The sequence below is a fragment of the Micrasema longulum genome, unplaced genomic scaffold (assembly GCF_059751315.1).
Source record: "Micrasema longulum isolate JH-2025_06_02 unplaced genomic scaffold, ASM5975131v1 h1tg002116l, whole genome shotgun sequence".
In the NCBI taxonomy this organism is placed as follows: domain Eukaryota; kingdom Metazoa; phylum Arthropoda; class Insecta; order Trichoptera; family Brachycentridae; genus Micrasema; species Micrasema longulum.
Window position 1 is genome coordinate 1 of NW_028279281.1, and position 25,367 is coordinate 25,367.

Here is a 25,367-nt window from a genome sequence, read left to right on the forward strand (position 1 = left end):
TGTAGGGGTAGGCAGAGAGGTTAGAACGCCATAACACTATCTTGGCGTACAGACCTCGCTTCCTCTACATTAATACATCTTCTCATGCACGCAGGCCGATTATACCTACTTTTGACATGTCCATCTTCAAGTATTTGATGGACTTGATCGTGCCATGTCTTTCTCGGTCTTCCTCGTTTTCTGCATCCATCAACATTTGCATCGTAGATCCTTTTAGCCGTTCTTTCGCTGTCCGTTCGCTTTACATGTCCAAACCAACGCAGCACCCCTTTCTTGATTCTGTCAATACTGCCATTATTTATTATTATTTAATTTGCAGGAGAAGAAATTTGGTCCCAATTGCAATAGGAAGTTTACATTATTATTTATTTATTTATTACATATACGGCCTAAGCCAATTACAACAGTTCTCATTCATAGTCCTGACGTCACTGTGAAGATCTATTGCGAATTGTTCTCGCCCTCCGAGCCCAGGTCTATTAAGAGCCTGGCTACTGTGTGGAAGGCCTGTCCTGCCTGTCCACTGCTGACTGTTCGTCGGCAGTTCATGTCAGAACTACGGGACGTGAACCGGACTTGGGAGGATGTGCAGGAGCTGGCAGCCGACAGAGATGTCTGAAGGATCTTTGATGACACCATATTTATTTATTTATATATACGCCCAATAGGCATTTTTAAGGACATATTTATACATAGAAAATCATTATAAAGGAAAGTAGAAAGACACAATGGTATATAGTAGACTCGGTGGGAGTGGAAGCGGGAGAGAGGTGTTTATAATTGAATTTGATTCTGTGATCGTTTGAAAGAAGACAACTTGTTATCAAAGAAATCAAGACTGGTATGTTTGTTGGCAGACCTGAGAATTCTGGGCATAGGGGAATGAAAACCATAGTTAGTTCTATGGTTATCGGTATGAAAGAGTAAGTTTTGTCTGAGGTTTCTAGTTGGGATATTTAATTTTACTAAGCTCAGTAGTTCAGGCGCATCAAAGAGTGAGTTGAGAATTTTAAATAGGACTAGAAGGTCGGATTTATTTCGAAGGTCTTGAAGAGAAGATATATTTAAGGTAGTTTCTAACTCATTATGCGTATATTGGTCTCTGGATAACCCCAACCTCCAGCCTATCTTTCTTAAAAATCGATGTTGAACTGATTCAATATTTTTGATGTGAACATCATAATATGGAGACCAGATAACAGAGGAATACTCCATATGCTCCAACTAGGGAGCGGATATGAAATGATGACAAAATAAAAAATTGAAAGACGTCTTCAAGTGGTGTGGAGTTCTATATTTAAAAGCATAATAGTTTGTTAGTTCTGTTTTTTTTTTTAAATATAACACGTTTGTTTTGGTACAGGTAATCAACTGCTACGTGGAACTGGGCCTGAACGAGGAGGATCCTAGCGTCCGCGGTCAGAACCTGGCCGTGTACAAAGACTCCTTCGAGGCCGTGTTCCTCGAGGACACGGAGCGCTTCTACACGCGCGAGAGTACCGAGTTCCTGCGTCAGAACCCCGTCACCGAGTATATGAAGAAGGTAATTTAGAATTGGGGAATTTTAGTCTTTTTAAAAACGCCGTGCGTTAAAATAAAAAAGGTGCTTCCTAAATATTTTATGTCAAATTTCAAACACGGTTAGTAGAATGTCCAAATGTTTGTAGGCAGGCTGGATTTATATTATTTATACGGAAAATATTTTTTTTGTAATAGAGAGGGAAAATACGTTTGTTATATTGTTTATCAAACTAATTTAATCGGGTTACGGCCCCGCGGGTAGTGTTGTGGACTCGCAGATCAGAGGTCCAAGGTTCGAACCCCGCTCTACCCCAACATGATTTCCATTTTCTAATAGCGAGTTATTTACAACTCATTGAAATAGGGTGAAATGAAATAATCCCTTTTTTTTATACATTATTAAAGTAATAAAGACAGTATTTTGAGTTTGTCCAAAATTTTGTAGACAAGGACTGGATTCAACTCCCTGGGTAGCTGTTTACATTAACATATTACAACAGAGATGATTTAAGAGAAAATTTAAGAGACGGTAATATAGAAGTCTAGGCATCTACAGGGCTTATGACCTGTCATTGACTGGTTTAAGTGGCCACTTAATATTATTATTATTATTATGGATAACTTATAAAGCGCCATTTTCGTAATAAAATACCTCAAGGGCGCTTTACATAGTGATTCTATTGTTAAATGAATTTAATTGAAGCTTTTAAATTTGTAATTTAATTAAAACAATTTATTTTGTTGTCACGTGCTACGGATTTATTCAAATGATTTAGAGAACAAGTGGGTTTTAAGTTTTTTCCGAAACATCACTTCACTTTCACAGCCTCGCACCTCTGCTTGGAGACAAACCGAGTCGTGGAGGAATGGAATGGCCCAGTGCTAGTTCAGTGAATGTTAACTAGATGCACACAGCAATGTATAATGTTTAATAACCATGTACTTGTACACTTGATATACACGCATCAGCTTCATAGCTGCTAGTGTATTATTATTAACAATAACAAGAATGCTAATATTTACATTAAAAAAATTATAGCGTTTTAAGGTTTTTGTGGCAACCATGGGCGATCATGGCAGCGCGAGGAAAAGCTGTATCGTTGATGCCAATTTTCCAAGTCCCGATGTTAATAGCTGATATGTTTTTGTATTTTCTATAGGCTGAACAGCGACTCCTGGAGGAGCAGAGGCGGGTGCAAGTGTATCTACACGCGACTACATTGGAGCGACTCGCAAAGACCTGCGAGAGGGTCCTCATAGAGAAACATCTAGAGATCTTCCACGCAGAGTTTCAGGTACATATTTTTCCTATATCGGCTCTTGGAGGAGCGGAGGCGAGTGCTAGTACAGAAAAAACCAATCTCCTCCTAAACAGCTTAACCGATTTACGTGCGTTTTTGCATAATAATGCGCTTTGCGCTGCGCATGTTTGTAGACCTTAAAATCTTCAATCTAATATGTAAAAAAAAGTTGGGAGCCTAAATGTTTTATTCATCGATTTACCATGGTTGCATTCGACGAGAATGCTTTACTAAAATATTGGGAAGATGCTATTTTTTTTTTGCATTTAAAAAAAGTTTGTATTTCTGTCCATAAAAATGCCCATTGGGCGTATATATAAATAAATAAAATAAAAATTGACTCCATATATATGTTCGGCATACTAAATGATATAATCCTTGTGCTATTATTACTGGGACTGGTAAAAATCTAAATTCCGACTCCTAGGTTGAGAAATAATGAAGTGCTGTTCATCGATCAGCATAGAACAAACTACAGCCTTAATTCTCCAATGTCTTTGTCGTATTGTTAACTCGAGACAAGATCATCTGGACTTTTTTGGTTTAAGTTTACAACGATTTAAACGAGCACTAAATAAATAGTCCAGATCTTGTCTCCATGTCCCTTATGCTTGTCAATGCTTCTTTTATTTTTTAATGTTTTTAACTATTCTACTTCTACTACCATCACGCCATTTCCCCATAGGGGTAGGCAGAGAAATTAGACCGCCACACACGTCTGTCCTGGCATACATTTCTAGCTTCTTCCACATTCATACATCTTGTCATACATGCCCTTCGGTTCTGTCTGCTTTTGACATGACCAGACTTAAGATGTTGGTGTATCTGATCATGCTACGCCTTCCTCGGTCGTCCTCGTCTCACGTTACCGTCCATTTTCGCAATATGTTTTATCATTCTTTCATCGTCCATTCGTTCTACGTGACCAAACCATCTCAGAGACCCTTTCTTAATCTTCTCAATTATACTTGACTCAGATTTACACTCTCGCCTGATTTCATAATTCGTAACCCTGTCATACATTGATTTCCCACACATTCGTCTAAGATATCGCATTTCAACTGCATTTACTCGGCTTTCATCCTTTCTCTGCCAGTTCCATGTTTCACTTCCATACATAAGTGTCGGGACTAAAACTCTGTTGTGCACTGCCAGTTTAGCTTCTTTTTTTTATTTAATAGCATAATTATAAATTTTTACAATTTAAAAAAAAAAATTCACTTGTTATATTTTTACTAAATTTAAAATCCCACCAAGCCACTTTTTGTAGCTTGTTGGTGAAGATTATATTTATACTGACTTAATAATATTATTTACGTTTATAAAAACAATGAATAACATATAAAAATTAACAACCGGAAAGATCAGAATAAACATGTTTTTACAAATAATAATATATAAATTTATTTTTTGAATACAAGAAAATATATGAAAAAATATTTTTTTTACACCTAAGCTACTATTCATAAATAAACTTGACATATTAACCATTTAACTGTTCTTAATATAAATAAATAAATTAAAATAAAGGTTTCAGCTTTTTAATTTCACATGCATCAACAGACAAAAGAATTGAAGGAATATAGATGTTCAAATATGGGCAGAATGGTGAATGTTACACAGTGTGTAAAGTGGCTACTTAAACCAGCCAATGACAGGTCATAAGCCCTGTAGATGCCTGGACATCTTTATTACCTTCTCTTAAATGTTCTTCATGTCTGTTGTAATATGTTAATATTCTTATATTGTAATATGAATGCCCTATGAATTGTATTTATTTTTATTTTATTTTATTCAGAAAACATACAGTCATACATAATAAGTATTAAAAATAAAAAAAAATTAACATAAAAAGACTAATTAAGTTTTCATAAATTATGCAAAAGATATAAACATTAAATGTGACAAAAAAATAAAAAATAAATAAGAATTTCAGTTGAGAAAAGAATAATTGTTGACATTTGCGTTTTCCATGGAGGTAATAAATTAAAATAAATGAAAATACCAAATGTACACTCCGAGCCATCCACGCACACACATGAACGCACATATAAAACATACACAAACAAATACATTACAACAGAGATGAAGAACATTTAAGAGAAGGTAATATGGAAATGTACATGTAAATAAAATATGTCAATGGCTGGTTTAAGTTTACAAGACAGGTCATAAGCCCTGTAGATGCCTAGACTTCCATATTACCTTCTCTTAAATGTTCTTCATCTCTGTTGTAATATGTTAATATAAACAGCTCCCCGGGGAGTTGAATCCAGTCCTTGTCTACAAAAATTTGGACAAACTCAAAATATTGTTGATAAATTACCTGGTCCACGAAGAAATATAGAAATTGAAAAAAAAATATTTTCAGGCGTTGCCCAGTATGTAGGTGAAATAATTCAATTAGATGAATCTCACCCGCATAAATAAAGGTTTCAGCTCTTTAACTTCACAAACATCAACAGATGAAAGAATTGAAGGAATATAGATGTTCAAATATTGGCAGAATGGTGAATGTTACACAGTGTGTAAAGTGGCCACTTAAACGGGTTGTGGTCCTGTGGCTAGTGTCTCGGACTCACGGACCGAAGGTCCGCGGTTCGAATCCCACGCTACCCCAACTCGATCCCATTTTCTAATAGTGAGTTATTTACAACTCGTTGAAAATGGCCCTCAAAATTAAATATTTGGGTAAATCATAAGAACGCAAATATTTATTTTCTATTAAAAAAAAACAGCCATTGACAGGTCATAAGCCCTATCGATGCCTAGACTTCCATATTACCTTCTCTTAAATGTTCTTCATCTCTGTTGTAATATGTTAATATAAACAGCTCCTAAACTAAATAAATAAATAGAAAACGCTGACTTGCTTTAATGGTCGTTGCACTATATTTCTAATGAATTTATTTATCACGTGTGTGTCATCGATCAACGGGCTACGCGCCCCACATGTGCAAGAAGGTCAATACATAATTTTTTTCCCTTCCAGAATCTTCTGGACATGGACAAGAACCAGGACTTGGGGCGCATGTACAACCTGGTCGCGCGCATCCCCGACGGGCTGTGCGAGCTGCGCCACCTGCTGGAGGCCCACATCGCCGCCCAGGGCCTGCAGGCCATCGACAAATGCGGAGAGAGCGCCAACAGTGTAAGAAATTTCACGCTTTCATAATTTTCTTTCATTCGCTGACCGGCTTTGCCGAAGAGGCATCCATGGTAGGAACGATGTTAATTTACCGCAGGCCGTTGCTCTCGTGTCTTGCAGAATATAATGTTTTAAATCCTTAGAGTAATAACCTAATAGAGTCGCCTATATGGAGAAATACCTTTTTACGAATATTGACCACGAAGTTAGCTACAGATTATTTAAATTCGATTAATTTATTTAAAATTAACATAAACATATTTATTTTTCTTATTAATACTCGTATTTACACGTGTCTTTAATTTTCTAATTATAAATGGTATATTCTGTAATTTATTTTTGTTCTTCAATTTTTAATTATTAACGATGTATTTTCAAATTTATATTTATGCTTCAATTTTTATTATTGTCGGTATGTTTTCTATTTTATAATAATTATGTCTCATTTCTTTACTATTAATGCTATATTTTCTAATTTATTTTTATGATTAAATTTTTATTATTATTACTTGCATGTTTTCTAATTTATATTTATATTGATTTTTTCTAATGTTATTATTACTCTTTGAATTTATTAAGCATCATTTAATGAAATAATAAAAAAAAACACACAAAAAAAAGGTCCTTCCTAAACACAGGAATTTCCTAGTGAATGTTACACAGTGTGTAAAGTGGCCACTTAAACCAGCCAATTACAGGTCATAAGCCCTGTAAATGCCTAGACTTCCATAATCCCTTCTCAAAAATGTTTTCCCTCTCTGTTGAAATAAATTTAAACATGAATAACTCCTTGAGAGGAAATCCAGCCAGTTTGCATTTGGACATAATCAAACATTGTTGACTTCCTTTATCGTTCGTCGCTCTATATTTCAGGTGAAATGATTCGATCGTGCACCATGAACCCTACAACAGCACCAAATATCTTCCTCTCAGTGTATTTTTCATTATAATTTCAGGATCCCAAAGTATACGTGTCCACGATACTAGAAGTCCATAAGAAATACAACGCCCTGGTTCTCATCGCCTTCAACAACGACTCGGGGTTCGTGGCCTCCCTGGACAAGGCGTGCGGCAAGTTTATCAACAGTAAGTATCTGTAATTCCGCCCTTAATCTTGTCTTTTTGAGTACCATCTATTCATTCATTTAAACGCCTCGTAGGGTTCTACACGTTTTGTAAATACAGTCGAACTCGGGTTATAACGATCACAGAAATAGCGAGATCTCGGATGTGACGAGGAAACATTAGTTGTCATTTTAGTTCACGGTTTTCTCCATACAATTATTCACTGTTATAACGAGCTACTTCTCGGACATACCGAACAAAAATATTATCAAAAATTACACAAAAATATCTTCCATTGTTAAAAACATCATTCTCGAAATAAAAACCTAAGTGATAAAATCCAAACGGTCGGCTAACGTAAAGGATAAATACCGCCGGGCGTTGGGATCGGATTATGTTTATGATAGCTATGTAACCACCCCACCCCACCCCGCAACCTCATTTGATGCCTGGGTACACGGGCCACTGTCCCCAAGTGAGGTTCAGAATAGGCGACACCTACGGATCCATGACCCACAAGATCTTGTTAGACCCCTCCGCGGTCCACGCAGAGAAGCTGATTCTCTCGGACAGGACAAAAGATGATTTCCAAACTCACAGACCCCCTGAAGATGACATGGACATAGTGAATGCAAGACACCGCATAGATTATCCAATTTACAAGCATCCAATGATCCCTGGCTATGAAGGGTTTGTTCCGCGGTACAGTGGTGAATACGGACAAAGGTTTACAGTTTCTGCTACTGAGGCCATGGCGGAATACGAAAGGGAAAATTTGAAACAGAGATTAGCACGGCACCAACTCAAAATGGCCGTCAAAGGAAATATTGATCGTAGAATTTTTTAAAATAACTTTGTTGCCAAGGCCCAGTTTACATTGCCATTGCATAAAGTTAGACCAGAATGTGTCGGTATCCTAAAGGATATGCCAGTAGATGAGCCCTTTCCGACACCGTCTCGACAATGTCTTTCCCCGCATTATAAATCAGATTCTGTGCATAGGGAAAAAGATGAGGTTAGTGGGTGTCGTAATAGTTTAGTTTCCGTCAAACAGGAAAGAGTATCGAAAGGACATCCAAAATTGCTGAGATCGCAGATGATCGCGCTGAGCGGCACCAATTAATCCCATTAGACCCGATCCTCCCCTCGTCCTCGATCCTAAAGAAATATACCACAGGCATATCGGCCTTCTTCCTAACTGCATGGGTCACATTCCCGGAGTCAAGTACGGGCAAGGAAGAACATTTGGAAGTGACGCAAAGGATGCTAAGCGCTGGTTTAGGGGCAATTTCTTAACATAGGAAGAAAAATTAACAGTGTAAATAGTACGAAAAGGAGACTTTCATCCAATTTTTACTTCACACCTTCTCTCACGTGATGAATGCGCAAATTTAATTATTTGGTAATGTATTTAATTTTTATAATCATAAATTATTTCATTACACTGACAATATCCCACAAGAACGGAATCAAACCGCATATGAAGTCTGGAGGGAAGACACGTGCTTAGTCATATTGTTTATGAATTTGAGTTAAATATGCCAATTTGTAAGTTTTTACTGTACGCACTGTTGTCATCCAAAAAACTTAATAAACATTACCAGTCATCGACAAAGTGGTCAAAAAGTTTTGGACCAGGCGGAAGAAACGTGTAGTCAGCAGGAAAAGTGAAAGAAAGAAAGGAAAATGAAATCTATTATTAACAATATTTTGAGTTTGTCCAAATTTTTGTAGACAAGGACTGGATTCAACTCCCCGGGGAGCTGTTTATATTAACATACTGCAAAAGAGATGAAGAACATTTAAGAGAAGGTAATATAGAAGTCTAGGCATCTACAGGGCTTATGATGATGTCAATGGCTGGTTTAAGTGGCCACTTTACACACTGTGTAACATTCACCATTCTGCCTATATTTGAACATCTATATTCCTTCAATTCTTTCATCTGTTGATGTTTGTGAAGTTAAAGAGCTGAAATCTTTATTTATGCGGGTGAGATTCATCTAATTGAATTATTTCACCTACATATTAGGCAACGCCTGAAAATGTTATTTTTTCAATTTCTATACTTATTGTTGATAAATTACCTGGTCCATTGGCCGTTGGCCGTTCGTTACGATAACCGACGGTTTTGTGTTCTATAAACCATTTTTGTTAATGGACGGTCGCCGGTAAGCATTTTCATAGAAATTGAAATTTTTCTGTCAATTGTCTATGGAAAAACTTTTTATCTAAGCTCTTTCTGTCAAATGCGAACGGTGCGCATTCGCATTGAATGAAAAAATACATCAAATGCAAATAGTCAACAATTTTTAACAAAGTTTTTACGCAAAAAAGAACTATGAATTGAGAGTACTATGAATTAAAATTATTAAAAGCGAGCAGGTACGATGGATAGTTTATACTATTATCCGTCATTTTAGTATACATTTATATCAATAAACCATGTTTAAAAATTTTTTTAAATTACTGCTGAATATATTTATCCATCAGACTAAAGTTGATTTTATACCACCACGCAGAGTAAAAAACATATGAAACTGGTAATTCAACTAAATCCTAAAATAATGACTATCTGCATGTTAATTGGGCGGAGATTTGATTAAATAACAATGCGATAAAACAACTGTCATGTCAAATACGGCAGCGGCGCTGAAGGTAACGGACCGTAATGCATTTAACCGGCCAAAATCGGCCAGTAACCATTTAACCATAGATTTAACGGCTCGTAACGCTACGAATGTTTATACAACGCAATAATCGGCCGGTATACCAAATATTAGTTAAACATGGTATCAAGTTAACGAACGGATGTTTATAAAACCGGCCCTTAGTGACAATGTGCAATAGCGATTTTATAAAAATAAGAGGTTTTACTGTATATCGTTTTTGGGTGATCCCGTGTAAGTTGGATTTGTCCTGAAATTTGGGCTGGGCTACCATTGCAGGAGCCATCTTTTTTTTTTTTCGCACCATCACAAGCCAGGAGGCCCAATTACATCACAGAACACCCAGGCTTATTTTTATATAATCGGGTAAAAATACATTTAATTTTTGTGTTCTCACCGGGAATCGAACCCGGAACCTTCCATGTGTGAGTCAAGCGTCTTGACCACTACACCGCGGAGGCAGCCATCTTAAGGGTAAACTGTATGTTTTTTAGGAAAAAATATGTATTCCTATGTGACTATATGTTAATAAAAATGTTTCTTCCTTTTTTTTAAAATGATGTAAATAAATAAATAAATGTGTGGTGTGACTGTAAAAGTGCTTGTGTGCCCCCTCCCGAAGGCAACACGGTCACGCGGGCGGCGAGCGCGTCATCCAAGTCCCCCGAGCTGCTCGCCAAGTACTGCGACCTGCTGCTGAAGAAGTCCAGCAAGAACCCCGAGGAAGCCGAACTCGAGGACACTCTCAACCAAGTGGTACAGTGTTACAATTTATAATACCAAAACCCCCTTTTGGGAACCATCAAATTTAGATTTGTCAAACCTTGCATTTACACTTTTTATCAACGCATTAAATAGCGACCTCGTTTCTTCTGTCAACTTCTAACTGGGGTAGGAGCTCACAACCCTCAGCCAGCTAATTCCTACAGATGTAAAAATCTACTAATGTAATATGTCCGCCGTCAGATGGTGGTGTTCAAGTACATCGAGGACAAGGACGTATTCCAGAAGTTCTACTCCAAGATGCTGGCCAAGCGTCTGGTGCAGCACATGTCGGCCAGCGACGACGCCGAAGCTTCCATGATCTCCAAGCTGAAGCAGGCTTGCGGCTTCGAGTACACCAGCAAGCTTCAGCGCATGTTCCAGGTATTTTTATTTTATTTTATTTTTAAATTTGTTGCAACAGAGGGGGAAAACATTTTCGAGAAGGGAATATGGGAGTCTAGGCATTTACAGGGCTAATGACCTGTTATTGGCTGGTTTAATTGGCCACTTTACACACTGTAACATTCACCATTCTGCGTATGTTTGAACACCCCACATTTCCTCAACTCTTCCTTCCGTTGACTTTTGTGAAGTTTTGTTTTTAAGGTTATTAAATTAAATTATTTTTGCGTGTATTTCTTTTAATTCAATAAAAAATAACACATTGCAGTTTTGTTTGAAAAAATACAAAATATTTTTAATTATGTATATCATTGGTAAATATGAATAATCCCCAACCATGACAGTTCTTACAATTTTTCTGCAGTAAATTTTGTATAGTCTTGTACAATAATTATATTTTAATGAAGTTTAATTTTTTCCACACATTTTTCATTTCCTCACTTTAAAGTTTTCCTCAGTTTTACACCTTTTTTTGTTGCTCCTTTGAAAAACGTAAAACAGGGATTTGACTGTACTTCTTCTATTATTTATTATTTGGCTCAAGTGCCTTTTCCAATATAAAATTTAACAATATAATGAGTAAGCTTGATGAAAAAAAAAAAAAACTGAAAAACAATTTTAAAACGTTGGTATAAAAAAGAAAATGAAAATAACAAGAAATCAATATGTATATACATTAGGGTGGGGCGATACTATTTTTTTCCGAATTTTAAAATGAAAGGAGTCTAAAAAGTTGCCTTTTGGATTACTTGGAATGCAAAAAATTTCAAAAAAAATATTCGATATTACCTTTGGCCCTCAACCAGAGCTTGAAATTTTTGAAAGAGTCGATTGTTTACGCTAAACCGGCTGTCATTTCGTATTTAGGTAAGAAAATCAGTCCAATTTAATTTTATAATGTGCATTAAACCTTATTAACTAAGCATCTAAGGGCGTGAGTTGCACTTTGTTTTGTGATAAATGGGTAGCATTGTTTGAATGAGCCATTGTTTTTGTCAATATTAGCCAGGCGCTCAACGGAATCAGTTCCGCGGAGTGTAAACTTTTTGCATTTCGGTAGTTTTAAAGCGCGTTCGAATTTGTAATGTGATAAAGTTATTTCTTTACTAGCGCAAAATAATTTTATCAATATAGATAATTAACAAAATGTTCAGACAGTGATAAACTTCAAACCTCGGTTGAGGGCCAAAAGAAGTATGAAATATTTTTTAAAATAATTTTTACGTTCAATGTGATTCAAAATGCAACTTTTTAGACCCCTTTCACTCTGGTCTCTAAAAAAATAAAAAACTTCATACATCATCGGCCCACTCTAATATACATGTATGTATGTCAGCATACAAAAGATATTAAAAATATAAAATGAATAAACACCAGATCATTAGCATAAGTAGCTTTTGCAAATATTTCGTTAATCGTTACTATAGAACATCATCAAATATTTATACAGAGATGATTTGAATTCACAGAGACTCGAGTTAAAAATGTCGATATGAGAGGTACACTCGTTTCCTAGTCTGTGCATACGCGGTATTGGTGAGTGACAAAGATACTCGGTTTGAGAAGGGTGACAATAATATAGACTATTTTGTCTAGTTCTACGTGTTGGTATATTAATATTTATTGAATCCAGGAGTTTGCAACAATCGAATTTAGAATCAATGATTTTATATAAAAATATTATGTCAGTTATTTTCCTGCCATCCCAAGCTATCCCAAATACTCAACTCTATGAAGAAATTTTCTGTATAAATGCAACGTGCAGTTAAAAATGTCCACATTAGTACTGAGTCCATTATAATTTTTACAGGTACGTCTAATAAATGAATTTGACTTATAATTGTTTTTACATGGTATATAAAAAACGGGATTTAATGTGATCCATATTACTTCTGCTGAAGTGCAACAGGACGATAGAGCTTCCAGTGATGGATGCTCAGGTCGAGTTGATACATCTCTTGCAGGAGGCAGTCATAGTGATCATTTAGGATCTTGTATGTCTCGATCGAGTCTCCTCTCTGCCTTAAATTGGTTGCCCCCGGGTGGATTGGAAGACCATGTTTGGCAAGTTGTTCCAGCCTGGAACCACTCTGGTGGAGAGGAAGTTTGTTCCGGGGTCAATGTGTATTGGGGAGGATAGAGCTTCTAGTGATGAGCATATGTCTCAAAATCTTAATTGATAAATAATACGTAATATTTCTTTGCAGGATATTGGCGTGTCCAAAGACTTGAATGAGCAGTTCCGCACGCACCTGGCAAAGTCCAAGGAGCCGCTGGACATCGACTTCAGTATCCAGGTGCTGTCCTCGGGATCCTGGCCATTCCAGCAGTCCTTCTCCTTCCAGCTGCCCACAGAGGTAAGGGAAACATGTGCTGTAATTTGAGGGAAATCTGGTCTGTAATTTGATGGAATCATGTGCTATAATTTTATATATACATGTGCTGTAATTTGAAGGAAACATGTACTATAATTTTATGTAAACATTTGCTGTAATTTAAGGAAAACATCTCATAATCTCAGCAAAACGTGTGCTATATGAGAGAAATGTGTGCTGTAATGTGAGGGAAACATGTGCGAAAATTTGTGAGAAACATGTTCTGTAATTTTAGGGAAACATGTGCTGTAATTTGATGGAAACATGTCCTATACTTCATAGAAACATGTGCTGTAATTTGAGGAAAATCTGGTCTGTAATTTGATGGAATCATGTGCTATAATTTTATATATACATGTGCTGTAATTTGAAGGAAACATGTACTATAATTTTATGTAAACATTTGCTGTAATTTAAGGAAAACATCTCATAATCTCAGCAAAACGTGTGCTATATGAGAGAAATGTGTGCTGTAATGTGAGGGAAACATGTGCGAAAATTTGTGAGAAACATGTTCTGTAATTTTAGGGAAACATGTGCTGTAATTTGATGGAAACATGTCCTATACTTCATAGAAACATGTGCTGTAATTTGAGGAAAATCTGGTCTGTAATTTGATGGAATCATGTGCTATAATTTTATATATACATGTGCTGTAATTTGAAGGAAACATGTACTATAATTTTATGTAAACATTTGCTGTAATTTAAGGAAAACATCTCATAATCTCAGCAAAACGTGTGCTATATGAGAGAAATGTGTGCTGTAATGTGAGGGAAACATGTGCGAAAATTTGTGAGAAACATGTTCTGTAATTTTAGGGAAATATGTGCTGTAATTTGATGGAAACATGTCCTATACTTCATAGAAACATGTGCTGTAATTTGAGGGAAATCTGGGCTGTAATTTGATGGAAACATGTGCTATAATTTTATATATACATGTGCTGTAATTTGAAGGAAACATGTACTATAATTTTATGTAAACATTTGCTGTAATTTAAGGAAAACATCTCATAATCTCAGCAAAACGTGTGCTATATGAGAGAAATGTGTGCTGTAATGTGAGGGAAACATGTGCGAAAATTTGTGAGAAACATGTTCTGTAATTTTAGGGAAATATGTGCTGTAATTTGATGGAAACATGTCCTATACTTCATAGAAACATGTGCTGTAATTTGAGGGAAATCTGGGCTGTAATTTGATGGAAACATGTGCTATAATTTTATATATACATGTGCTGTAATTTGAAGGAAACATGTACTATAATTTTATGTAAACATTTGCTGTAATTTAAGGAAAACATCTCATAATCTCAGCAAAACGTGTGCTATATGAGAGAAATGTGTGCTGTAATGTGAGGGAAACATGTGCGAAAATTTGTGAGAAACATGTTCTGTAATTTTAGGGAAATATGTGCTGTAATTTGATGGAAACATGTCCTATACTTCATAGAAACATGTGCTGTAATTTGAGGGAAATCTGGGCTGTAATTTGATGGAAACATGTGCTATAATTTTATATATACATGTGCTGTAATTTGAAGGAAACATGTACTAAAACTTTATGTAAACATTTGCTGTAATTTAAGGGAAACATCTCATAATCTCAGGAAAATGTGTGCTATATTTTGAGAGAAATGTGTACTGTAATGCGAGGGAAACATGCGCGAATTTTTTTTAGAAACATGTGCAAAAAATTGTTAGAAACATGTTCTGTAATTTTAGGGAAACGTGCTGTAATTTGATGGAAACATGCCCTATATTTCATAGAAACATGTGCTGTAATTTGAGGGAAATCTGGGCTGTAATTTTTTTTATTATTATTTATTTATTTAGTTCTATGTATTTACATAGTCTAATATATATTTACAACACAATATTTACATCTATACTTATTCTAACATTATTTATCACTATTATACACTTAGTATCCTAATTTATAATATTAACTGTTTCATATGTACATTTTCATTAATTATATTCACTATTTACACTATTTGCTACCTAATATTTTTCACATATATACTTTTTACATTTAATTTTAAATATATTTACATTAATTTCATTTTTTATGCTTTCTGGCATTTCTTCAAATAGTTTTATTCCCTTGTACATAAGGCAGTTCTGGGACATTGCTTTTGATTTCTTTTCCAGTCTTATATTTTGAGATCCTCTTGTTGCATAGTTTCTATGAAAGAACTCATTATTTTTTAGTTTATTTTGAAAATATCTCGGAACTATTCCTTTAATAATTTTGTTTATTTCATTGGCAACATTGAATTTGATTCTTTGATCAATTGTCATGATATCTAGAAGTTGAATCATTTTCTTAACATTTGTTCGTCTCCCACATCTTAATATTATCCTCATCGCTTTGTTTTGTATTATTTCGAGTCTCTTTAGATCTCCTTCATTACTTTAATATAAAATACTGGAGCAATAATCAATGTGGGGAACGATAATACTTGTAAATATCAGCAGAGAGGTTTTAATGTCTAATTTATTCCTTATCCTTCCTAACAGGGATACCTTCTTTGCGATTTTCTTACTCGTATAGTCTGCATTTTTTGAAAAAGATAATTTAGAGTCAATCCAAACTCCTAGATATTTTATGCTTGGAAACATGTGCCATAATTTTAAATATACATTTGCTGTAATTTAAAGGAAACATCTCATAATCTCAGGCAAAACTGTGCTATATTTTGAGAGAAATGTGTGCCGTAATTTGAGGTAAATGTCCACTGTGAAGTTGAATTTGTGCTAGGATGTTCTAATCACATTTTCTCCCTTTTGGACATATACGAGTCGTGTTTTTATTTCTAGCTGACGCGATCTGTCCATCGCTTCACGACGTTCTACTCGGGCCAACACTCCGGAAGGAAACTCAACTGGCTGTACAACATGAGCAAGGGGGAGTTGGTAACCAACTGCTTCAAGAACAGGTCCGTACAAATACCTAATCCCTTTTGTCGCCCACGCTCTCACATACACATTCTCGGACTTTCAAGTGTGTACGAGGGTTGATTGATATGCTCCACTCTTGACCTATTTCAAAGTGAAATATTAGTACCCTGGACTTGTAAGCGCTCCTTCTAGCGATGCTCCGACATTTCTATAGCTTCCTGGTAGAACATTTGTCTGATCTACTCGCAAATGTTTCTCGAGTTTTGGCAATAGCCGGCAGTCACCGGGGGCTAGACCAGTTGTATATGCCCTGGAGGATTGTCCAGAGTCTCGCAATTGTCAGCGGCCTGTTGTAACCAAACTGTTGCCGGTTTCAACTTCGCGCTCGGTACTTTAGACACAGCCATATTAACAATATTTTGAAATTGTCCAAATTTTTGTAGACAAGGACTGGATTCAACTCCCCGGGGAGCTGTTTATATTAACATATTACAACAGAGATGAAGAACATTTAAGAGAAGGTAATATAGAAGTCTAGAAGTCTGTAATATGTTAATATAAACAGCTCCCCGGGGAGTTGAATCCAGTCCTTGTCTACAAATATTTGGACAAACTCAAAATATTGTTGATAAATCCACCTGGTCCACGAAGAAGTATAGAAATTGAAAAAATATCATTTTCAGGCGTTGCCTAGTATGTACGTGAAATAATTCAATTAGATGAATCTCACCCGCATAAATAAAGGTTTCAGCTCTTTAACTTCACAAACATCAAAAGATGAAAGAATTGAAGGAATATAGATGTTCAAATATGGGCAGAATGGTGAATGTTACACAGTGTGTAAAATGGCCACTTAAACCAGCCATTGACAGGTCATAAGCCCTGTAGATGCCTAGACTTCTATATCACCTTCTCTTAAATGTTCTTCATCTCTGTTGTAATATGTTAACAGCCATATTAGGCTACATAATGCGCGCACATCAGCTCCGCTGGTCAACTCCCAAGTTCTCACCGGGAATCGACTAACTGATGCAGTGCGCTATGCACCATCAGGTGTGGACAGCGGTATGATGATGATTGTTATTGTGTCTCAGAAATTATAAAAATTATTTCTAATCTATAATTTTGCATAGTACTGAACTTCTTTCTAGAATGTGCAATGTGCAGAACCTCGCCTGTACGTGATTACTCTGTTGCAGGTACACGTTGCAAGCGAGCACCTTCCAAATGGCCGTCCTGCTAAGGTTTAACGACAACACATCCTGGACCCTTCAGCAATTGCACCAACACACGGGCATCAAACACGACTTCCTAATGCAGGTATACGCTTCGGAGACTTTATCTGTTCTGTATCCTTGTAGATGGGGGCCAGTGCTTAATAAGCCCCCGGCTATGATCTGTGTAGATCTATTGTGACGGGTCCTCGTAAGTTAATTCTCATCCTCCAAGCTTAGGTCTTTAGAGAGCCGGCCTATTGAGTGGAGGATGAGTGCTCTCTTATCTTTTGCTCAATCTTCACCAAGCTTCTCTTTTGCTTCACAAAAGTCAACAGATGGAAGAGTTGAGGAAATCTGGATGTTCAAACATGGGCAGAATGGTGAATGTTACACAGTGTGTAAAGTGGCCACTTAAACCAGCCAATGACAGGTCATAGGCCCTGTAAATCCCTCTCTGTTAAAATAAATTTAAATAAGTAGTTTCACTCACAATGCTATATCTCACGAACCAATGAGGACGTTCAGTGGTTTTTTTCAATTTTTTTATTTGTTAATAGACTGTTAAACTAAGTCAATTTTTTTTTTTTAATTTTTACATTTTTTTTAAAGTTTTGTATTTCTGAAATAACTCCGCGTGTGACGTCAGAGGTTCACTTCCGCTTATTCTCATTCAGTTCTTCCCATTGGTCCAGAAGCGACAAGCAGACCGGAAATCTTCCATAGCTCTCAGATCATAGGTTGATTCGCATGAACCAGTGACGTCATTTAAAGTAGTGCGTTTTTATCAAAATATTTTTTATTATTTTTTCTGTACATTTTCAAGAAACTTTGCCGTACAATTTAATGCTCTAATTTTTACCCCGCGTAAGAAAACATTTTTTGTATCCAATTTCCCGTAGGGCTGAAGTTCGTCATTGTCCAACAGCTGTCAAATTTATACAGATATCTTTTTAAGGTTTGTACTAACTAAAAATCATATGGATTTAATTTTAGTAACGCCATCTATGTGGCAGCCTACGAACTTTTTAGCCCAACTGCTATTTACCGTTGTTAAATGGACTAAATAAGTCATATTTATTTGGTTCAATTTATTGAAATAATTCGCTATACCATATATTATTTGTTGTCGGTTTCAGGTATTACAAATCCTACTGAAGGCCAAATTACTCGTCTGTCAAGATGACGAAAATGAACTCACAGAATCCTCTGTTATAGAATTATTTGTAGGTTACAAAAAGTGAGTACATTCCATTATTCTTTTATCAGTTCTTTCTTTTATCAATTATTGAAAAAAAAATACTAGATTGGAGTATGTCTAAGCATTCGTAAACCAACACTCAAATTTAACCCTCTTCGTAGTAGTCTATAGTCCTTAAAATTTAGCTTGATTAAATTAACAGCTGCCAAACTAATGCCAATAGTGATGGGAAATTACTGATCACTGATCATGTACCGATCAAATGGATTTTATCAGTTTTTTCATGCAAACATGAAACTCTGTTTCCAAAAATTGATATAAAAACGCAAAAACAAGCCGATTATAGTGTGTTCAAGACAATTATTCACCAAAAAATAAGACATTTATACTTTTTTCATGAACAACATAATTTTTCATTCGATCAAATTACATTGATCAATTTGTCCCATCTTCGTCTTAACGTTTTTGCAAAATGATGTAACCTTGTAAGAACGTCGTTAATAATTAGGTTTATTTGAGTTTTTTTTTAGTTTTAAAGCTGATTTTATATAATTATGCTGATTTATATGTCAAGCATTGTATTTAAAGAATAAATTAACATGCCAGATACGAATGATTTTTCGTGTGCCAATATAAATCACTCCTTAGACGTCACTACAAAGTTATGTCGTCACTATTGCTGACAACTGTCAGTCTAATCGAGCTATATTTTAAGGACTATAGTAAGTAATTTTTTTGATAGACATCAACCGAGATGGAAGAAAAAACTCATTGATGGATGTATCAACCAAGAAAAAGGAAATAACTTTTTGTTAGACATATCAACCGAGATGAAGCAATTTTCCAATAATTCCTTAATCTCGGTTAAGATATCTATCTAAAAGTTATTTCTTTCACCTCTGTTTCTTGAAAAAATACATTTAATACGATACTATTTTTAATGTAATTTGTTAATCTGTTTCAGTAAAAAACTGAGAGTTAACATAAACATTCCACTGAAGACAGAGCTGAAGGTTGAGCAGGAGGCCACACACAAACACATCGAGGAAGACAGGAAGATGCTTATACAGGTCAGTCTATTTCTTTAGTTATAGATGTGCACAACGGAGTTTTATACCCGTATGCAGAGACAAAACTTAAGGTGAGGAAAGTACATTCTAATTTCAAATGCAGAGAATAATCCGAAGGTGAAGACAATAGAATGTATTGATTGATTGATTTGGTATTTATTTTGTAGAACTCCATATTTAAACTTATAATTAGAAATCAAACACTGATTTGAGTCTACTGAACACTTTATTTTATTTTTACAAATATAAACATATAAAAATAAAAACTTTGTGTTCCTCTGCTTATACAAAAAATATATAATATATGGTTTGGCTGTCACAAAGAAGACACTTGCTTACAAGGGAGCGGAGAATATTATGCTCGTATGTGAATACATATATGTGTATTCACGTCCCTTTTCAATCAGTGACTTTAAACCTAATACTAGATATCGACAATAAATGACACACAATGAATTTTCACCAACTAACTTTGTTTGTATTTCTCTGTTGTCAGGCTGCAATAGTCCGCATTATGAAGACCAGGAAGGTCCTTAAGCACCAGCAGTTAGTAGCCGAAGTACTGAACCAGCTCTCCTCGCGGTTCAAGCCCAGGGTACAAGTCATTAAGGTAATTATCATGCGTAAGACCGACATCTCGACAGAAATAACTCCAATAGATATGTCAACCGAGAAAAAGGAAATATTTTTAATTCTCATGATTTCTTCCGATTTTCAAACCCTGGTCCGCCACAACTTGATTCCCATTTTCTAATAGTGACTTTTTTTTACAATAGGGAAATATCGCATACTACAAATACTGATAAAAATATATGAAATGCATTTTGAATAATTGATTGTATTTTCAAAATCAATATGGATATTGTGGAGAAATGTTTTCATTCAAAGTAAGGGTAGGCGGAGAGGATAGAACGCCACAACACTCTATCTTTGCATACAGATCTCGCTTCCTCTACATTCATACATCTTCTCATGCACGCGTGCCGATTATTCCGACTTTTGACATGTCCATTTTTAAGTATTTGTTGGATTTGGTCATGCCATGTCTTTCTCAGCCTTCCTCTATTTCTGCATCCATCAACATTCGCATTGTAAATATTCTTAGCCGTTCTCTCCTCGCTGTCCATTCGTTCCACGTGTCCAAACCAGCGCAGAGCTCCTTTCTTGATTTTGTCGATAATGCTCGTCTCAGCCTCACATAATGTACGGATCTCAACATTTGTGCATCTATCGTACATAGTTTTACCACGCATTCGCCTGAGTGATCGCATTTCGACAGCATTCAGCCTGCTTTCATCCCTGTTTTTCCAAGTCCATACTTCGCTCCCGTACATCTGGGACGGGACCAGGTTTGTTTTCATATATAACCATGTTTTCATGTATAACTTTAAAAAAGAAAATACAAAAAATATGTCACTACGAAAACGCGATATTGATAGTTGTGACGTCAAGATTCATGATGATGTTCTACAAAAATTTGCATGGTTTGGAACAAAGTTGAAAATGAACATGGATCGTGACATGTTAGGGGCGTGGCCAATGCATTGACCGTTTTTGCGGGAAATCTAAATTATAAATTTGAAAGTATTTTTTATTCTACTAATAAATAGCAAAAAAATGTTTTTTTTACTGCACAGTATTTCATAGCCCCTTATTACTTTAGAAATGTTTAAAAAAAGTGATATTTCCCCATTCATTGGAGATGGCCTCCAGAGTGTAAACATTTGGGTAAATCGTAAATTTATTTTTTATTTTAAAAAAAAACCTTCAATGATATCTCAATCTAGATAAAGGAAATAGGTTGGTTTTAGTCCCGGCTGACCGTCAGCGCTGAGTTGTGCGTGGCCGCAAGCAAAGGCGGCTCCTTAGTATGCGCATAAGTTTTAGGTCTTTCGTTTTTTTTATTACATTGTATACAATTATTACACAAATATTACAATTACTAAAATAATGTTGTGTAATAAGATCTGGTCAAATATAAGTAAAAATAAATTGCAGTCATCTGCAGGCGATTACTAGTACTTAATTTAACTCGGAAGAGTCTTAACTACATAAAAATAAAGTAATCTGCTAATTAAAATACTTAACTTCAATATCAATACATAGATGGCGCTCCAACTCGCTTGTGAATGGTTTCTCGTTTAGTAACATATATACAAAAATCAAAAATGTTACCTGTGTGGATATTCGCTAATAAGCGGAATGAGGAATGTTGTAGTACCTACTTAAAGTGGCCACTTAACCCAGCCAATGACAGGTCATAAGCCCTGTAAACGCTCGAATATCCATAATCCTGAATTTGAAAAAATTCTACCTCATCTCTGTAGGGATATAAATAAAAATATATACCTACTCCCCCTTGGGAGAAATCCAGATTTGTGTATGTTTAAATACACGTACCAAAATAATGTTGTATACAATTATTGTTTTGCCCTTGTTCGTCTTTGCTAAATAGTTTTATGTTATTTTTGTTCAGTTTCTCGCATTTATGTTTCTTCATGTAACTGTTGTAATTGGCTTAGGCCGTATATATATAATAAATAAATAAATATGCTTATTTTAATAACTCTCAAGGGTGTGAAGTCCGGTCCTCGTCCACAAACATCGGGACACGCTCGAGATACTGTATTTTAGAATGGAAAATTGAACAGTTTTATTTTCTTTTCAGAAATGCATAGATATTCTCATAGAAAAAGAGTATTTGGAAAGAACGGAGGGGCAGAAAGACACATACAGCTACTTGGCGTGAGGAACGGCACAAGAGACCACGGAATAAACTTATATTTACTCTATCCATTAACCCCATCCTACCCTGCTCCCCCAATACCAAGTAACAGCACTGCGAAACTTTAGAACTATGTCGGCATCGCAAATTTGAACAGTTCAATTGATCTCTAAAAATGCCACACGTGAATATGGAAGTCGACTACCTATGCGGAGTGCAGAATGACGACTCAACCCAGCCGATAACAGATAATTTTGGCTTTTTTGACACATCAAATGAATTTTGAAATTTTTTAAACGTAAAACCTGGGTGATGAAAAATGTTAATTGGGGGAATATTTGTATCAAGAAAAATGGGCCCTGAACATTTCGGTGTAAAAAGCGGGAAAACAAGAAAGTGAGGAGCGAAGAATCAGCAGTACATTCCTCCACTCACACACGAATTCAGTGCGCTGTTTGCGTAGAGGTATAATAACTTTTCCTTTCTACGTAGATGTAGCTGACCTAAGCGCAAGACGCCTGTCAGCCAGTTCATCTGGAATGCAGAGTTCCCTTAGATATTCCGGAGCAGAGTTGTGCCGTGACTTGTGCATAAGCCAACGGAGTTTGTGTTCCACCCTCCGTGGAAAACGTAGCCAGGGCAATTCCCGAAGTAGTGGAGTGATGTGACTGAACTTGGAGATTCCGAAAATAAGTATAGCTGCGGCATTCAATGCAGACTGTAGGCGAGTCATTTTATTCATCGGTAGACCTGCGTGCGAAACTGCCCCGTGTAAAACAGCATACAAAATAGCACGACAAATATTGTACTTGCTCGAGATCTTATGCCATTTTCTGACCGATTTGTTATGAACTTTACCCGAAATATTATTAGTGTTACGAAGTGTCACAATAAGCGTTGGGAGCCGGCGCACGTCTCGTGGTACGTTTGCTGACATTTTTTAAAGTTTCGCTGTGTTTTTTATCAATAGATAGTTTTATATTTCATAAATATTTGTATGATAATTAATTAATCTATTTGCTTGAATTTAACTCATCCCAGTTAACCATTTTTTTTTTTGTATGAGCATCAGCTTTGTCGTTTATTCCCAAAGAGATTGAGAAACTGAAATAATGATTTTTTTAAACTTGCACAGTTTTAGTCTGAATTTGTTCAAGATATGTTTTTGAATTTTTTATCGATTTTAAATGAGAAATCACGAAAAATGTATTTGTCTTTTTGTTGTTATTTTTATTATCATTCCTGCGTCCGGGCGAATGAAGAATGCAGCTCTGTGTGAAATAGAACCTGAACCTTGGATATCATCATTCTCTTTCCGCACCTAATGGTGCATAGGGCACTGCGTTGGTGCACCAATCGCAGCGTATCCTGATCATTTTCGCTACACGAAGGTAAGATGATCAGTCTGACGCTTCAGGCGAAGTTCAGGGACTCTGAAATATTCTAGTGTGAAAACACCTTTTGAATAAATATTTCACATCAACCATGTCGGGAAATGAACCCGAGACCTCTTGTGTGATAGGCGCTGACCGTTACACCACGAGGCCGACACGGAACCTTGGACAAGTGTGTAAAATAAATATGTAAAATATTTCATAGTCCCTGGACTGGTACCTGAAGCGTAAGACTGGTTATCTTACCTTCATGTAACAAAAATGATCAAGATACGCTGCGATTGTTGTACCAATGCAGTGCCCTATGCACCGTTAGGTGCGGAGAGGGAATGATGATGTTTGTTTTTAAACTTTTCTTTTTGCATGCTTTGTAATTTTTAAACCATTTTTATTTTTTGTAAAAACTTTAATTTTTAATATTTTGTTTTTTTTTTTAAAACGTGGCATAAATTCATGTACTTTTAAAAATATTTTAATTGATTTCTGGTCTCATTTGAACGAGGAAGTTCAGTGCTATGGGAAATTGGAAATTAAAAAACTATTCTTACACGCGGTTAAACTTGAAGCATTAAATTGTAAGGCGTTTCTTGAAAATGTATGAAAAAAAGAGATAAAAATTATTTTAATAAAAACAAACTACTTTAAATGACGTCACTAGTTCTCCGAATCAATCGATGAAATAGTTTCTTGATAGATTTCCGGCTTAGTCATCGAAGAGTCATTTCAAAATTACAAAACTTAACTTAAAATATTCAACACCTAATCATTGTTTGCCAAAGTTTCAGATTGAGGCTATCGTCACAGAAATCTCATTTCATTGTTTGTGGGTCGATGTTTCCAAGCAGGACACCCCCGAGGTATTTAAATTTGTCAGCTTTGGGTGCATGATGTTCCAAAATCACTCACTGAAGAGTTTTTTTAAATATTTTTTTTTATATGGGAGTTGCATTATTTTTTACCTTGCTTATAATATACAAGGTTAATATTTCAAAAAGAGGATTTTTCCGATATTATATTACATTATTTTAGCTAAACTGTTGGAATCAGGAAGGATATTCTAATGTGGGCCAATCAGGTACTTCTCATGTGGAGAGGAAACCACTTAAACTCTTCAGGAGAAGCCGGCCTGTTGACAACAGTCAACAGGCCTGCCGTTCCACTAGAAGAGTGTTCGGCATTTTGTTCCCTACTTTGGTTTATTTTACCAATTGCCCGCACTATATTGATCATGTATGATACTACCTCTCGTGTGAGTTCTTTATTACCTATCACCGATGGGGTGTCGCAAAGATCTTCACCCAGGCTTCTGCATCGCGCCTCCATCTGTTGTCTTTGAAAGCTGAAAAAGGGGCGAGCTTGAGGCGATGCAGGTGGCTCGTGAACCCACCGTAACCCGTAAACATCTGGGTGAGCTCGTAGCCAGCATTCTGCATTTTTCTGAAATCATAGGCATGAATAGCGATCGTTCCAGAGTTGAAGGGTCCTGCTTCTTATTTTCCTTTTGGCAAAACTGAGTGGAAAATCGGGAGCTGTTTTCTTAAGCGTAGCCTCCCGAGCCTTTTCGTCAGCCTTTTCGTTGCCAAGGATTCCGCAGTGTCCTCGTATCCAGCCG

At 36.0% G+C, this 25,367-nt stretch overlaps 2 protein-coding genes across 2 annotated transcripts; both read left to right on the plus strand.

The window, feature by feature from the left end:
* Window positions 1-1,363: 1,363 nt before the first annotated feature.
* Window positions 1,364-24,349, plus strand: Cul1 (cullin 1; the record flags this gene model as incomplete). Its single annotated transcript, XM_088239287.1, has 13 exons — window positions 1,364-1,543; window positions 2,682-2,816; window positions 5,815-5,973; window positions 6,927-7,056; window positions 10,327-10,460; window positions 10,671-10,850; window positions 13,079-13,228; window positions 16,071-16,189; window positions 17,351-17,471; window positions 18,505-18,605; window positions 19,531-19,636; window positions 20,133-20,246; window positions 22,305-24,349. Coding segments are annotated over 13 exons (1,710 nt in total), but the record flags the coding sequence as incomplete, so codon positions are not given.
* On the plus strand, window positions 7,451-8,425 carry LOC148272993 (CIMIP2 protein CG18335-like; the record flags this gene model as incomplete). The annotated part of the gene is made up of 2 exons (XM_088239286.1): window positions 7,451-7,868; window positions 8,146-8,425. Coding segments are annotated over 2 exons (609 nt in total), but the record flags the coding sequence as incomplete, so codon positions are not given.
* Window positions 24,350-25,367: the final 1,018 nt, after the last annotated feature.